Below are 13801 nucleotides of genomic sequence, written 5' to 3'. Positions count from 1 at the left end.
GAAAACCACGTCTGAGCTGCGCTGTTTTCTGTTATCCTAGAGATGGAGCTGTTATCCAAGGCTGACACTGAAAAGCACAATGCAGCCAGAGGATGGGGAGAGCAGCAAAAAGGAGTTGAGTGAAGTTTGTGATCCCAATCTATGTGCTGGGATAGATCATAGGATACAGATGAAGGAAAAACAAAACAAAGCCCACTGACATGAAAACAGTCTCAGGAAGGAAGTGAAGTTATGGGAGAGGTCAGGCTGGGAGAGAATCTTACCAGCAGTGAGAGAAGACACGAGGTTACTGAGTTAGTTGAGCTGCCTTTGAGACAGTGCTTCATGGTTCTCCCCAGAGAGAACTTCTGCCAGCAAAAAGACCTTTTCAGTCACTGATCAGCAAATGCACTGTTTTCCAACCTGAAGGATTCTATGGTTCTATAGGGAGAACTCACTTGTCATGCCCATGCATGTGATTTCAGTCAACAACTGTAGGATAAACATGTAGGTATTCTACATAGTTCTTGACATCAAAAAGCACTGCAGGAAGTGGACTGAGCCCTGGGTAGATATGCAGAGACATTATAAAACTTGGATCTTACTCTGGGAGGATCCATAGTTCACATGATTTCTAAAATCCTTGCAAAGTAAAAGGGGCCTTGGTACCTTCACTTTTTTGCATCAGGTCAGCTCTAAATATTCTGTTCCTTACCAATTTGTATAGATTTCTGAATGCAGTACATGCTGTTCTTCTCTCTAGACTGCTAATCTGATTGCCTTGCCTTTTAGACATTCTGTTCAAGCTGTTTGTGGAGTGTTTTTCAGGAAAAAAACCATCTTGCTTGCTCTAGCCTGTCTTACTGAACTTGTCTCACTGTAACACTCTCTGATCTCTACCTAGCACAGACCAACATCCTTTCCTTTTAGACAGTCTCACGGTTGTGAGAGCCTTCTCCTTTATACCTTATGCCATTTGGAACAGTTTTCTATAACTGCTTTTTAACTTCCATGCTTTTTCAGAACATAGTTGAAGCACACGACAGTTTTTCGATTACAATTTTCTCTGATGTTATTTAATTCTTAAGTTTTTACAATTAACATAACTACATGGAGCTTTTAGTAATGCTTTATAGCATTTAGATGTAACACTAAGTGCAGAACCTCTGAACCTTGTCCTATATGTATGTAAGTTAATGGCAAAGTTGTTACAAACTGTAGTGTGTATAGGCTTGGGCCTTTAGCACAGTGTCTATCAATGAAACTCTGTACATCAGGAATTTGGTATTCTGAAATAATATATTGTTGCTGCCATAGATGACCTTTTTCTCTCAAGGTGGCATTTGCTTGTCTTGGCTTATTTGTAGCTTTGTTAAGTTAATAATAATAAAAAAACAAAAGGCGGAGTGAAATTTGGCAAAGTTATCCTCCTTATTCTTAATGTGTTTGGAGCAAATAAGTCCATTCTGCTTACATACTGACAGGAGCTTAGGAAAATTACAGGAGTAATATATGTTCACCTGACAATACTGACAAAAGGTTTTTGATGGATGTTGCCTAAAGTGGAATGGGGTGAAGGAGTATAAGTGGTTTCTAGTGCATATAAGAGGCAAAGACTTTGTCTGCCTCCCAGAAGACTTCACAAATGGTATTGCTTTGTCACACTAAATAGGAGGTGGAAAACTTGTTGAGGCTAAACTAAAGATTTTTTTCTTTGTCCTTCCTTTGGACAGCCTGACCTTCTTTGGTCATTAAGGTAGGAAATCAAGCGATGCTTTGTAGCAGTTGTCTATTTCCTTTCCTCTGTGCCTTGTGGTGTCCACTTAGTTGTAGGGTTTTTTTTCTTTTTTTTCCCTTTTAGTAGTGTTTCATAGTCTAGACAGAGTACTTTTGCACAAGAACAAGTACTAAGGTTCTCTCAAAATAACTGAAGTTCGTATGTTTTCATGTTGCCCTAGCTACAGTTATTTGCACATGATTCATCAGATTGTAACTCATGCTAGGCTCTCTTCAAGATAATGAATCTGTTAGTATGTTTATGTATTGTGGCCATAAATTAATATGTGGATGTAATTCTTAAGCTATATCCTTTTTAAGGGGACAAACAGAAAATCTAAGCAACATTTGTATTAATGAAAAGTATGCTGTTCTAAAACATCCACCTTATAAAAATGTGTTTGTACATACAATAATCCTGTGCCATACTCCTTGTCTCCCCACATTCTGTTCCCATAATGATAGAACTTAGCATATTTTTTCCTTCTAATGGATTCTTGTCTTGTTTTAGCACCTTCATGGGGTAACATGACCAAGTTGCTGACTTAGGTAATATCTCATCTGAGTCTCAGCTTTGATTTCTTACTGCCTGGTTGATATATTACATACCTCAAATAGCTGGGTCTAATTCACAAACATTAGTGTTATTTGTTAGAACTGGCTTATCAGTTTGGTACTGCCCAGAACACAAAGGAAAGGTTTTGGGTTGTGTGAAATAATACAAACAAGACAAAATCATAAGACAGTAGATACAATGTTGAAAGAGTTAAATTTTAATATTGTGTATTTAAAGGTGTTACTAGATTTCATGTCTGATGTAATTCTTGGGTAGTGACAGTATAATCATGTTAAGTTGCATTAATAACATCCCACTTATGGATGATTTTTTACAGGTAAAAACATCAGCAGAAAGAACAAAGTTGCAGGTGTAAGTAAACAGAACACAGAATCTGTGGTGGTTACATGCAACTGTTCTTATGTGTCTTGATGCAATTATTTTTATTTCCTCCACAAAAATACCAGGATGTAACATGGGAGGTTTGGCCCAAAATCTCAAGTACGTGAAAATGTCAAGTACCTAACATGTGCTGTAAGACTCACGAGTCTGTACAAATGTTCTTTTGTTTACAGGTGTCTTGAGCTGGTACTACTATGTGTCTATGCCAATGCCAGCATCCACCTTCACTATTGCTGTGGGGTGCTGGCAGGAAGTTAAACAGCAGTCCTTCAAACAAAAAGCTGCTATTGGAACAAACACTGAGGTTTCCTTGCCATCATCACAAACTGATTTAAGGTTGGTGTTTATAATATTATTGAAAAATTAGATATATAGATATATAGATATATAGATAGCATTTCCATTTACTCTGTGGAATGTGAAAATGAGTCATATTAGCACAGGAATCAAAATAGAACTTGTTTAATCTGAACAGAAAAATCTTGACAGGAAAATAATTCCAAAGGCATTATTCCATGGGAGTGGTTCTTTTTATGTGAAAGCAAGCTACTTAGTGAGCAACAGGATTTGTAAACTCTGCCGTCCATTAGATTTGTATCCTGTATACTTAAAAAAACACTCTGCTGCAGCAATGTCGGGTGCTGTCTTTTTTCTTAAAATACTTGACTCAGTCCACTCTGGATACCTAATGACTCCTACTGCAATATTTCCTACTTACTTTTTTGTACTGCTCCGGTCTCATTGCCCAGTTAGAGCTGGCCTGTGCAATGGTTTGCCTGGGGTGATGTGTAATGACCAGGTACATGAAAGATCTAGTACAGTGGTCCTATAAAATAGAGTTGGACCAATGATTATTAGCTGATTTTGACCAAACTAGTAGAAATGTAACTATTTTGGACACATCTATTCCTCCTCCCAGGCTAGTTAAAACTCATTAAGTTTGAATTATGACAGAGTGGTAGATGAGCAGAACAACATACCCCTGAAAATAAGATTTGAAGATAGAAAACAAGTTTCTGGAAAAATACCATTTGCTTTCACATGTATTCACCTTAGTTAGCAGAAGTCTCAGACATGGGACTTGATTTCCTCATATATTACTCTCAGCATATCATAGCATCACAGAACAGCCCAGGTTGTAATGGACCTTGAAAGTTCATCTGGTCCATTCTTTCATGGGAAAGGGCTTACATAAAGATATCTAACACCCATTGGCCCTTGTCTTGGCCATGTGTCTCCGTGTGAAGAGAGCGACTCTGTGCCCTTTCTGGATGACCCTCAAGTACTGAAACTGTGATGAGGTTCTCTTTCCTCTTTCCTGGAAAGTCCTATCTCCTTCTGTCTTTCCTCACAGGGAAGGTTCTGCAGCCCCTTTGTTCATTTTTGTGTCTTCCTTGACTTGTGAGACCCAGCAGGAGAGGCTCTGCTTCCCGTGGGCACTGATCGACGAGCTGTGCTTGGGGCGTGCTGATCCGCTCTGTCCCTGTCTGCCAGCGGTGCTGATCCGCTCTGTCCCTGTCTGCCAGCGGTGCTGATCCGCTCTGTCCCTGTCTGCCAGCGGTGCTGATCCCCCCTGTCCCTCTCTGCCAGCGGTGCTGATCCGCTCTGTCCCTGTCTGCCAGCGGTGCTGATCCCCCATGTCCCTGTCTGCCAGCGGTGCTGATCCGCTCTGTCCCTGTCTGCCAGCGGTGCTGGTCTGCTCTGTCCCTGTCTGCCAGCGGTGCTGATCCGCTCTGTCCCTGTCTGCCAGCGGTGCTGATCCGCTCTGTCCCTGTCTGCCAGCGGTGCTGATCTGCTCTGTCCCTGTCTGCCAGCGGTGCTGATCCTCTCTGTCCCTGTCTGCCAGCGGTGCTGATCCGCTCTGTCCCTGTCTGCCAGCGGTGCTGATCCTGTCTGTCCCTGTCTGCCAGCGGTGCTGATCCCCCCTGTCCCTGTCTGCCAGCAGTGCTGATCCGCTCTGTCCCTGTCTGCCAGCGGTGCTGATCCCCCCATGTCCCTGTCTGCCAGCGGTGCTGATCCGCTCTGTCCCTCTCTGCCAGCGGTGCTGATCCCCTCTGTCCCTGTCTGCCAGCGGTGCTGATCCCCCCTGTCCCTCTCTGCCAGCGGTGCTGATCCGCTCTGTCCCTGTCTGCCAGCAGTGCTGATCCCCCCTGTCCCTCTCTGCCAGCAGTGCTGATCCCCCCTGTCCCTCTCTGCCAGCGGTGCTGATCCTGCCTGTCCCTCTCTGCCAGCGGTGCTGATCCGCTCTGTCCCTGTCTGCCAGCGGTGCTGATCCCCCCTGTCCCTCTCTGCCAGCAGTGCCCCTGCAGCTCCAGCCCAGGGCCTGATTGTGCTCATAGCTGCAGTGCCACGCCTGTGACTCCTGGTCAGGAGGTTGTCCCCTGAACTTCCGAGTCCCTTTCAGCAAGGCTGCTCCCCAGACATGCAGGTCACAGCCTGTGCTGGGCCCTGTGGTGGTGCCACCCCAGGTGCAGGACTGTGCCCTTGTCTCTGCTGCACCTCGCACTGCTCTGGCCAGCCCCACCCTTTCAGCCTGTACAGGTCTCTGAGATGCCTCTCCCTTCTGATGTGTCCACCTCAACAGCTAACCTGTGAGGGTGCTTTCAAATCCATCACCCAGAATGTTTGTGAAGATGTTGAACAGTGTGGGGCCCAACACAATTTCTTGGGGAACTCCACTTGTGACAAGCTGCCAGTCTTAGTGAAAACCACTGATCTCTACTCTCTGAGTGTGGCCTGTGCAGCAGTTTTTGTACCCATCTTGCAGACAACCTATCCAGTTTGTATGTTGCCTGTTTGTCCAGGAGAAGGCTGTGGGAAAGTGTGGCCAATGGTTTGCAAAAGTCCAGGGAAACAAGATCCACTACTCTTCCCGCATCAACAGGAATTGTTATTTTATTGTAGAAGGTGATTTGGGTTAAAAGTTTTTATATATTTAACTTTATTATTTATTAATTTATTTAACTTTATTATTTAAGTGTTTAACATTTTCCTGTTACTCAGTTTGAAACTTCCCTGGAAAAATACTTCTCTTTTAGGCAGCTGTTTCGAATAATACTTTGTTAGCATTAAGACAGTGGAACTACTGAGACATTGGAACATTACTTATAAAATTGATGTTTTTGTTGGAATTTAAAATTAAATTATTCTAATGACTTGCAGCTTGACTAATTTTGGTTAAAAAATACTAATGAATCTTGAGAAAAGAAATTTTCATACTTTACATAGGATCATTAAGAAATATCTGTTCTAATTTTGAAATAATTGATAGATTTGATGAGCTTCTAGAAATTGCTTTGTGTTAATTTCTTTGCTACTTATATGTTTATATTATGACTGCCTCTGCAAGAATAAGCTGAAGCTGTATTCCTCTCCAAAGTACAGCACATTTGGTAATAGGAATTTATTTATTATTGATTATTAATTACTAATTTATTTATTGATTTTAGTGCAAAAGATTATTCTGGCTCAGTGTTGATAGAAAGTTAAGAATGTGTCTCAGATAAGATAGTGGAGATAAAATCTAGGGTAGCAGGAAAAGAAAGGAATTCTGAAAGAAGCTGTTGAAATGTGTAATGCAATTTGTGTCCAGGTGCCAGTGAGTTTTACCTGTAATGCAATTTGTGTCCAGGTGCCAGTGATTTTGACCTAAGAAGGCTGTATCAAAGTAAATGTTAAATGGAGTTACTCAATTTTTATAATAAAATGCAAAGTGACACTGTTTTAGAGTAGAAATATACTAGATTAAACCACCCTTCCAAAAAATTGTGTAGTAACAGATGTGGATTCTTTACATATGTAGTCAATGAAAGGACATCGAGTCCACTTCTTTGACAGAAAGACTTAAGTATGGTACTAGAGTGTTAATACATCAGCAAAATCTCATCCTTTTCTACATGTCATCATTTTGTTTTCTCTGTCAGCATGATCTTCCAAGCATAAGTGCTTTGGGCAATGCTAGGTGCTTTGCCTGTCGAGGCACAGTAGAACCAGATTACTTAAACTGAAATTTCAAACCAAGGAGAGGCTGTGCACTGTAGAGAACATAGGCTAACAGGTGAAAACATGAAGCTGATTTCTGTTTAGATAAGAATCTATTTGGGCAGATAACTTATTGTGAAGGTATATGACTCAGTGTTTAGGAAGGATTTGATTTACCCCTCCTTTCTTCCAGCTAGAGCTCTAAATATCCTGTAAAAGTTCTATAAAGTAAGGTTGGCCTTATGTGGTACTATTGAATGTCTAGCATGATGAGCCTAAACTGTTTTGTTTTTTTTTTTTTTACTTAATAATAATAAAAAAATTACTCAAAGCTTCTGGAGAAATTTAATAACAACAACAACAGAAAAAAATCCCTCCTGGAATTACATTGATATTGAACCTAAAATACTTGTATTAATGTTATGTTAATATGCATAGAATTTTATTTTCATAGCCAAGTTTGAATAGGAATTTTCTGAGTAAATATATTTGTATTCTTATTAGTTCTCTTTACATATATTTTGAGCACTTATTCTTTTGATGTGTATCTGTTATAAAAACAGGGTGTGACTAGTCACTCTCTAGTTATGAGTCCTACTCAGATGTAGTAATGAGTGTTTCAAAGTGCTACACGTGTGAACTGGGTGACAATGCAAGTGAGCCTGTTGGTTCTATGGAAATTAATTCTGTCATTCTGATATCAAGAGAATATCCATGTCTTAGCATAGTTAGTTGTGCACATTTCTGATACCACAATTAAGTATTGTTTTGTTTTGTTTTGTATTTCCAGGTGGCATGAAGAAATCTGTGGTCATGTGGAATATCCCTGCCGCTTCCAAAATCCTGCTGCCAGGTTGCAAGCAATCATTCCTTATAGAGTCTTTGCTCCCTTGTGCCTTATGGAAAGCTGTGAAGAATATTTGCTTCAACTAGTTCCTCAGTGCCTCTCAGCTGCTTATGCCACACTGGGTACCCACCCCTTTTCCAGGCTTGATGTTCTGATAGTTCCTTCCAACTTTTCCAGCCTCGGAATGGCTAGGTAAAGAAACTTAATAATATCCAATCTGCAGTATTTTGTTAGACTCTTTCTTACCAGCTAGTTAACAGTGTCAAGTTGCTGTCAATATAAAGTTCCTGAGCTATTTTTCTCAAACCAAACTTAAAACACTTGTTCTGACTTCATGTGAGTAGGTTTGTTTGCCTCCTTAGTGACCTTTAATTTTAGTTTTTACAGAGCATAGGGAAGGGGAAATATAAGCTTATATGCAGGTGTGAATTTTTACATTTGTCAAACTGAAATTCTTTAGCTGGTTTTGTTGATTTAAATACTTGATGTCATTGTCTTGTTTTCTTTTGGCATTGATTTTAGCCTTATATTTTGACAGAACAGTAGTATGTTAAAATCCAAATCTAGAGTTTCTTCATAAGCATTTCCAAAGTGTGGGTTTCTAGTCAAACACTTATCTTCAGAAGCTGAAGGCAAATAGTAAGGACTATATTATCAAGTTTTCATGGAATTGTGAAGGTTTTCAAGCCCGTGCAGGTACCTCTGAATGGCACCTGTTCCCTCCAGCAATTTGACTGTACCACTCAGATTGGTGTCATCAGCAGACTGGCTGTGTGCATTTGATCCCACTGTCTGTGTCTGTTAAAAATACACCGAACAGTGCCAGTCCCATTACTGACCCCTGAGGATACCACTCATCACTGTTCTCCTTTTGGACAATGAGTTATTCACTGCAACCCTTTTGAGTGTGACCATCCAACCAATTCCTTATCCCCTGAGTGGTACTTCCATAAAATCCATCTCTCCATTTTAGAGACAAAGATACAGTACATCACAGTATCCAATGCTTTTCATTCAAGTAGATGACATCAGTTTCTTTTCCCTTGTCCTCCACTGTTATAACCCCATCTTAGAAAGCCACCAAACTTCTCAGGCATGATTTTTCAGTAGTGCAGCCATGTTGGCTGTCACCAATCACCTCTATATCTTTGATGTGCCTTAGCATAGTTTCCAGAAGGATCTGCTCCATGGTTTGTTGGACCTTGAGTAGAGACTGGTTGGCCTGTAGTTCCCCAGGTCATCCTTCTCTATCTTTCTAAAAATGGGGGTTGTGTTTCCTTTTTTCCAGTCCCTGGGAACTTCACTGATGCCAATGAGATCATGGCCTTGCAAACCATGTTTGTTCCCCATGCTGCATGCATTAGCATGGAGGCTTTTAAGCTGATTTGAGGAAACTTACTGGCGCAAAATTCTTTTGCGGTGCTCTTCAGGTGCCCTTGTGCTGACCTGTGACCTCTCTCCAGGCTCTGGGCATCCTATGAGTGGGGTGCATTGAGGTTCCCCTTCCCCAGCAACTTTAAAGCTATCTTCTCCAACCTGGCAAGCCTAGGACTAAAGGTGCTCTTACCCTTCTCTGACTGATGGACCCCATCAGCAGGCCAGGTTTCACCAAGTGGGTCCCATGGTCCAAGTCGCCAAATTCCTGGTGACTTTAACCAGTCTTATAACCTTTAGCTGATTGGACTGGCCCTTTCAAGCTGTAGACTTTTTTTCCTACATCTTTCCTCTTGCAATCCTCTTTTCAGTTAAAAGTCGAAAATTATGTTGGCACATTTACAATATTGTATAGGTTTTAGTAGAAGTTGACTTGCTTTTTAAATTTCATTTAGATCTAGAAAATGTAAAATTTTAGCATTCAGTCACCCTTTTCTGTCATATAAGGCTCGCTGCTTTCTAGATCCCCTTTGCTGGTTACTGAGTTTTCAATGAAGGCATCAAGTTGGTTTGTGCACCTACCACAGGTTCTCCAGTTCTTTGCCTGGTGGTTTGATTTGAAGTGAGGTGTGGTACTGTATGCCATATTCTTGAAGCCATATGAAATTTGCTGCTGCTCAATAGTCTTCTGTGACTTCAAAGGCATGGTACTAGAGGGTTGGCACAGGGCCTTGCTATAACTGGGAAAGAATCCAGCCATTTGACTTAGCTGTGAGATACGAGCAGGGATCTGTGGAATTGTGAAAGGCAAGGCATACAAATAGTTCAAAATGAAAGAGAAAGCAGACAGTGATGTCTGGGCCAAAATTACAGCACAGTACAGTAGGAGAAATCTTCATTATTAAGTTGTTGATATGCTATTGCTCTATGGGAAATTTTCAGTGCCTTCTCTGCATGTATCTTTCCCAGAGTTTATAGGAAAAAGGTACCTGCAGGGAATTCTGTTGCAAAACCATCTGTCATTATCTGAGTCCAGACTCTGTGTTCAGAATACTATAATTGTGTTTTATTTTTGAAGTACATGAGAAAAAGCTATGCTTTTATTCCCCTATGCTTCATCTAACCACTGTCAGTTCCAAGCAATCGATATCATTGAAAATAAGGATGAAAGAAGGGGTGTGCATACTTCCTGATGTCTGTCATTTAACAGTGCATCAAGCCAAACACATTCAATTTTTTAAAAATTTAACTAATGTAAGAACTAATTAAAGGTGTTTAAATGTCAAGTTGTATTTGGGCAGGAGACTGTTAAGTGACTCATAATAGCTCATTTGTTCTGTGTTTTATGTGATTTTTCCAATAGAAGCTTCTGTGTATATAGCAAGCTACTTAAATAGTTAATTCCTATGCATGCAATGATAACTGCCTCAATTGCTTAAGGTAACAATTAAACTGTGTGCAAATCCATGTCAAAACCCACACAAAGAAAAAAAAGTTAGCTATTACCTTGGGTTAAAAAGGTTGCTATAGTGTTTATTTTTTTATCTTCTAGTCTATCTGTAAGCAGTACAAACACAATACAGCATGTCAGCACACAGAAGCTATTGTTATGAGAACTCAAATTGGACTCCTGTCTACCAGGGTAGGAAACAGACATGAATTTTAGTAATTATCTGAAGTATTAGGGTTATACACCATTTGGTACTTTTCTTTGTTCCTCCATTAATTATACTTACTGTGTTTTTCACATCTCAAAATGCTTCTCCTTGTTTAAGAGAGATGTTTCCCCAACACATTAGATTGGTATGAAATTATGATAGTTCTTGCACAGAATTATCTAATTAGGTGTTTTGAATTGCCTGTTTCAGTGGCAGCTATTGTGGGTCAGCCGCATTTCTCTTGAAGTCTGACAGATGCATTATGAGCAAAACCATAGTTGAAAGCATATTCATTGTACTTGTGTTTTCTGTTCATATTTTCCTGTGTTTTTAAATTTGTTATGGACTTCTGTATGGAAATATATTTATGGAGGAAATATAAAAATAATTTCCTCTTGCTTCCTATAGATCTTTGAAGACGGAGGGTTTAGTTTTGCACACTTTAATTTTACACTGTTTTAGTTTAAGTGATCCTGTATAGTTTCTCCTAAATTCATGCTAGTAAAAGAATGATGTGGCCTACACATCTTTATTGGTGATATGATGTTGAACTGTACAGAAATTAAATTCATAAAGCATTGTGGGCCAAATTTAAGTAGCTTAAAAGCCGGAGATTCAACGCCTTCTCTAGAATGTTGAGAATGTGATGAACATGTAACAGCAGTTAGTTATCTAATTTTAAGTTCTTTTACTAGCAGAAGAGAGTGAATTGGAGTAAAAGGAATAGGGAAGTGTGTCAGACTACAAGGCCCTAGAGATTCTAATTAGGTTGTTCATGGAAGAGATCCTTGACCATATACTGCATTGAAAGATGCATATCATTTATGCACTCAGAGAATGAAGAGGTTAAAATCAGATTAAAAGTAGCACTATGTTTTGATGTTGTTGATAATATGGTACTTCCTGAGGAGTTGTTGACCCCATTGGCATTTAAATATCAGAGGTATTTAACAACAGAGCATCAGTTGCAGATGCTCTCATATGAGCCAGCAGTTACACATAAACAGAGCTGAATGAAAGATTTCAGATGAAAAGTAGGGTATTCTGTGTATTCACTGGTTGTTTGGGCTCTTCAAATCAGTTCACTCCCAATCCAGTTTTGTTGATCCCATTTGAAATCCTAGTGTTCAGGCGTCTCTTCTCACAATTCTTTTTTTCAGAACCTGAAGAGACTCTGAATTCCTTGCTCTTTTTCCTTCCCTGAGGAAAAATATTCTTTCAAATACAGAAACTCTAACTTTTAGTGCCACCTGAGCTTGCACTTGAGACTTTGACTTTTCTTGCAGTGTTTAATTACTTTAGATTTTTCATAGTCACACCAATTCCTTGTGTTTCTGTGGTGTTAGAAACTGCTTAGAATCTTCTACTTCTTCAGAGCAAATGTGCTAATGTTTATTTTACTCTCCTGAGAACTGTAAGCCTTTGCATCAGTTGAAATTCTCTTTTTGAAACAATGGTTTTTAAACTTTTGTTTCCAGCACACATTGTTTGAATAACGTAAGATTACTGCTTTTTCTGTTTGAATTAATGTATTAATGTACTACTTTTGTACTAAGTGCTAGCACAAAGAAATGTTCTTATCCTAGTACCATGTATAAATAATCTTTCTAGGTGCATCAAGTGATGCTGGGATCTAGAAGAGTATGATGAGGAAGGTGTCCTTTGGTATATACCACACTGCTACTTTTTCCTGAAACTCTTAGTACTTGTAGTGACTGTGGGATAGATGGGCATCTGGTCTAACCTAGTTCTTCTGAACTTACAGATGATTTTGCCCAGCAAAGCTAGTGGAACCAAAGAACTTCTGAGCAAGATTCTGACATTTTCAAAACAGAGTCCTAGTGTTAGATAATTTGAATTCTATTTAGGCTCTAAAATTAGTGGCCTTATTTTCAACTCTGCTGGACACCCTTGAAACCCAAATGGTGTTTCATGATGAGGATGCTTGGAATATTTATAAATCAGGTCTGCTTGTATAGCTGACTAAATATGGATTTAGGAACCCAGCTTTAAACTCCTGTTCATAAAGATCTTACTCATTCTTCTCCTGTCATGTTAAAAAATTGTCTTTGGTACATACAGCTTTCTTCTTTGAAGAAAGAATATCTGTTTCTTCAAAAAATGTTGTAACAGCAGAAGTCTTGAGTCTTTTCAGTCTATGTCACCAAGGTTGTAAACTTCTTAAACTGAAAAGAGAAAAGGCTGAAGCAACCTTTTTGATCAGTGCATCTGTAGCCATCATTTGTCTGTTCTGGATGTCTGCAGTGTTGCGATGACAACTGACAAGCCTATAGAAAATCAGCCAGGGCTACTAGAAAACATTCAAATGTCAAAGTTAAATGTAAATATTGTTCAGTCTTGCAGAACTGTGTTTTACTATTTGATACTACTGTAGAAGCTTTTTCTGAGTCAATACAAATGTAGACACACTTTTTTGCACATTTCCAGTTGTTTTAATTTGATAAAATATTCACAAGAGTAATCCTTTAATATTTAGGTTATTTTTTGCATATCACTTGTTGGTTATCCACACAGAAATAATAATGTACAAAATATCAAGCAAAAAGTAAAAATATGGTGGAAGAAAAATTGAGTCTTAGCTGTGATAGCAGTAAATCAGAGTATGTGGCTGTACAACACAGACATATGGACCTAGTGGCATTTAGAAGTTGCATGAATTGACACAAAGAGGTAACCAGGGTAACCACCACTTTGCAGCTGAAATGCAAAGAGTAGATTTATTTCATTGACCCACTAACAACACTGGGCAGAGACCCAGAGCAACACAGGCTCTGTTAGGCTTAGTTCATCCCAGTGCAAAGAGACCCACAGCAACACAGCCTCTGCCAGGCTTGGTTTGCCTGAGGGCACAGTGGGGCGCCTGCTGCCCACCCCAATATATCTCATGCATACACCGCTCATTGCAAGGCAGTATTTTTATGATCTTGCTCTCTTCCAGCAAGAGGCTCAAGCATATACAGAGTTATCTCTGTGCAGGAATTCTACTTTTCCAAAGAGGTAGAGAATGAACACTAGGCATAATAAATGGAATTTTACAACAGTGACAGTTGTAGCATTCCCACCTGCAAGGTTACTTAGCGAGAAACTATTCTCTCCTTCTTGCCAAATATTCTGGCTTTAACCCTTTCTTGAAGATATTTGCTGACCCTTAGCTGAAGTCTGAAGTAGGCTTTGTACCACTGCAATCACGGTCCTCCATCCAGCTGT

At 39.8% G+C, this 13801-nt stretch overlaps 1 protein-coding gene across 4 annotated transcripts in view; it reads left to right on the top strand.

Moving 5' to 3' along the window:
* The window catches only part of AOPEP (aminopeptidase O (putative)), a 186158-nt gene that overhangs the window by 19819 nt on the left and 152538 nt on the right, over window positions 1-13801 (top strand). For all 4 annotated transcript variants that reach the window (XR_004061498.1, XM_030968819.1, XM_030968818.1 and 1 more), the window contains exons 4-5: window positions 2887-3049; window positions 7485-7733. Coding sequence is in view for 3 of the 4 variants with exons in the window: in XM_030968819.1 (XP_030824679.1) it covers window positions 2887-3049; window positions 7485-7733 (412 nt within the window). In the remaining variant the exon portion in view is untranslated. The remainder of the gene's footprint in view (window positions 1-2886; window positions 3050-7484; window positions 7734-13801) is intronic.

The sequence above is a fragment of the Camarhynchus parvulus genome, chromosome Z, assembly GCF_901933205.1.
Source record: "Camarhynchus parvulus chromosome Z, STF_HiC, whole genome shotgun sequence".
Lineage (NCBI taxonomy): Eukaryota > Metazoa > Chordata > Aves > Passeriformes > Thraupidae > Camarhynchus > Camarhynchus parvulus.
Note: the sequence above shows the minus strand (reverse complement) of the source record. Positions and strands in the feature narration are given on the sequence as shown.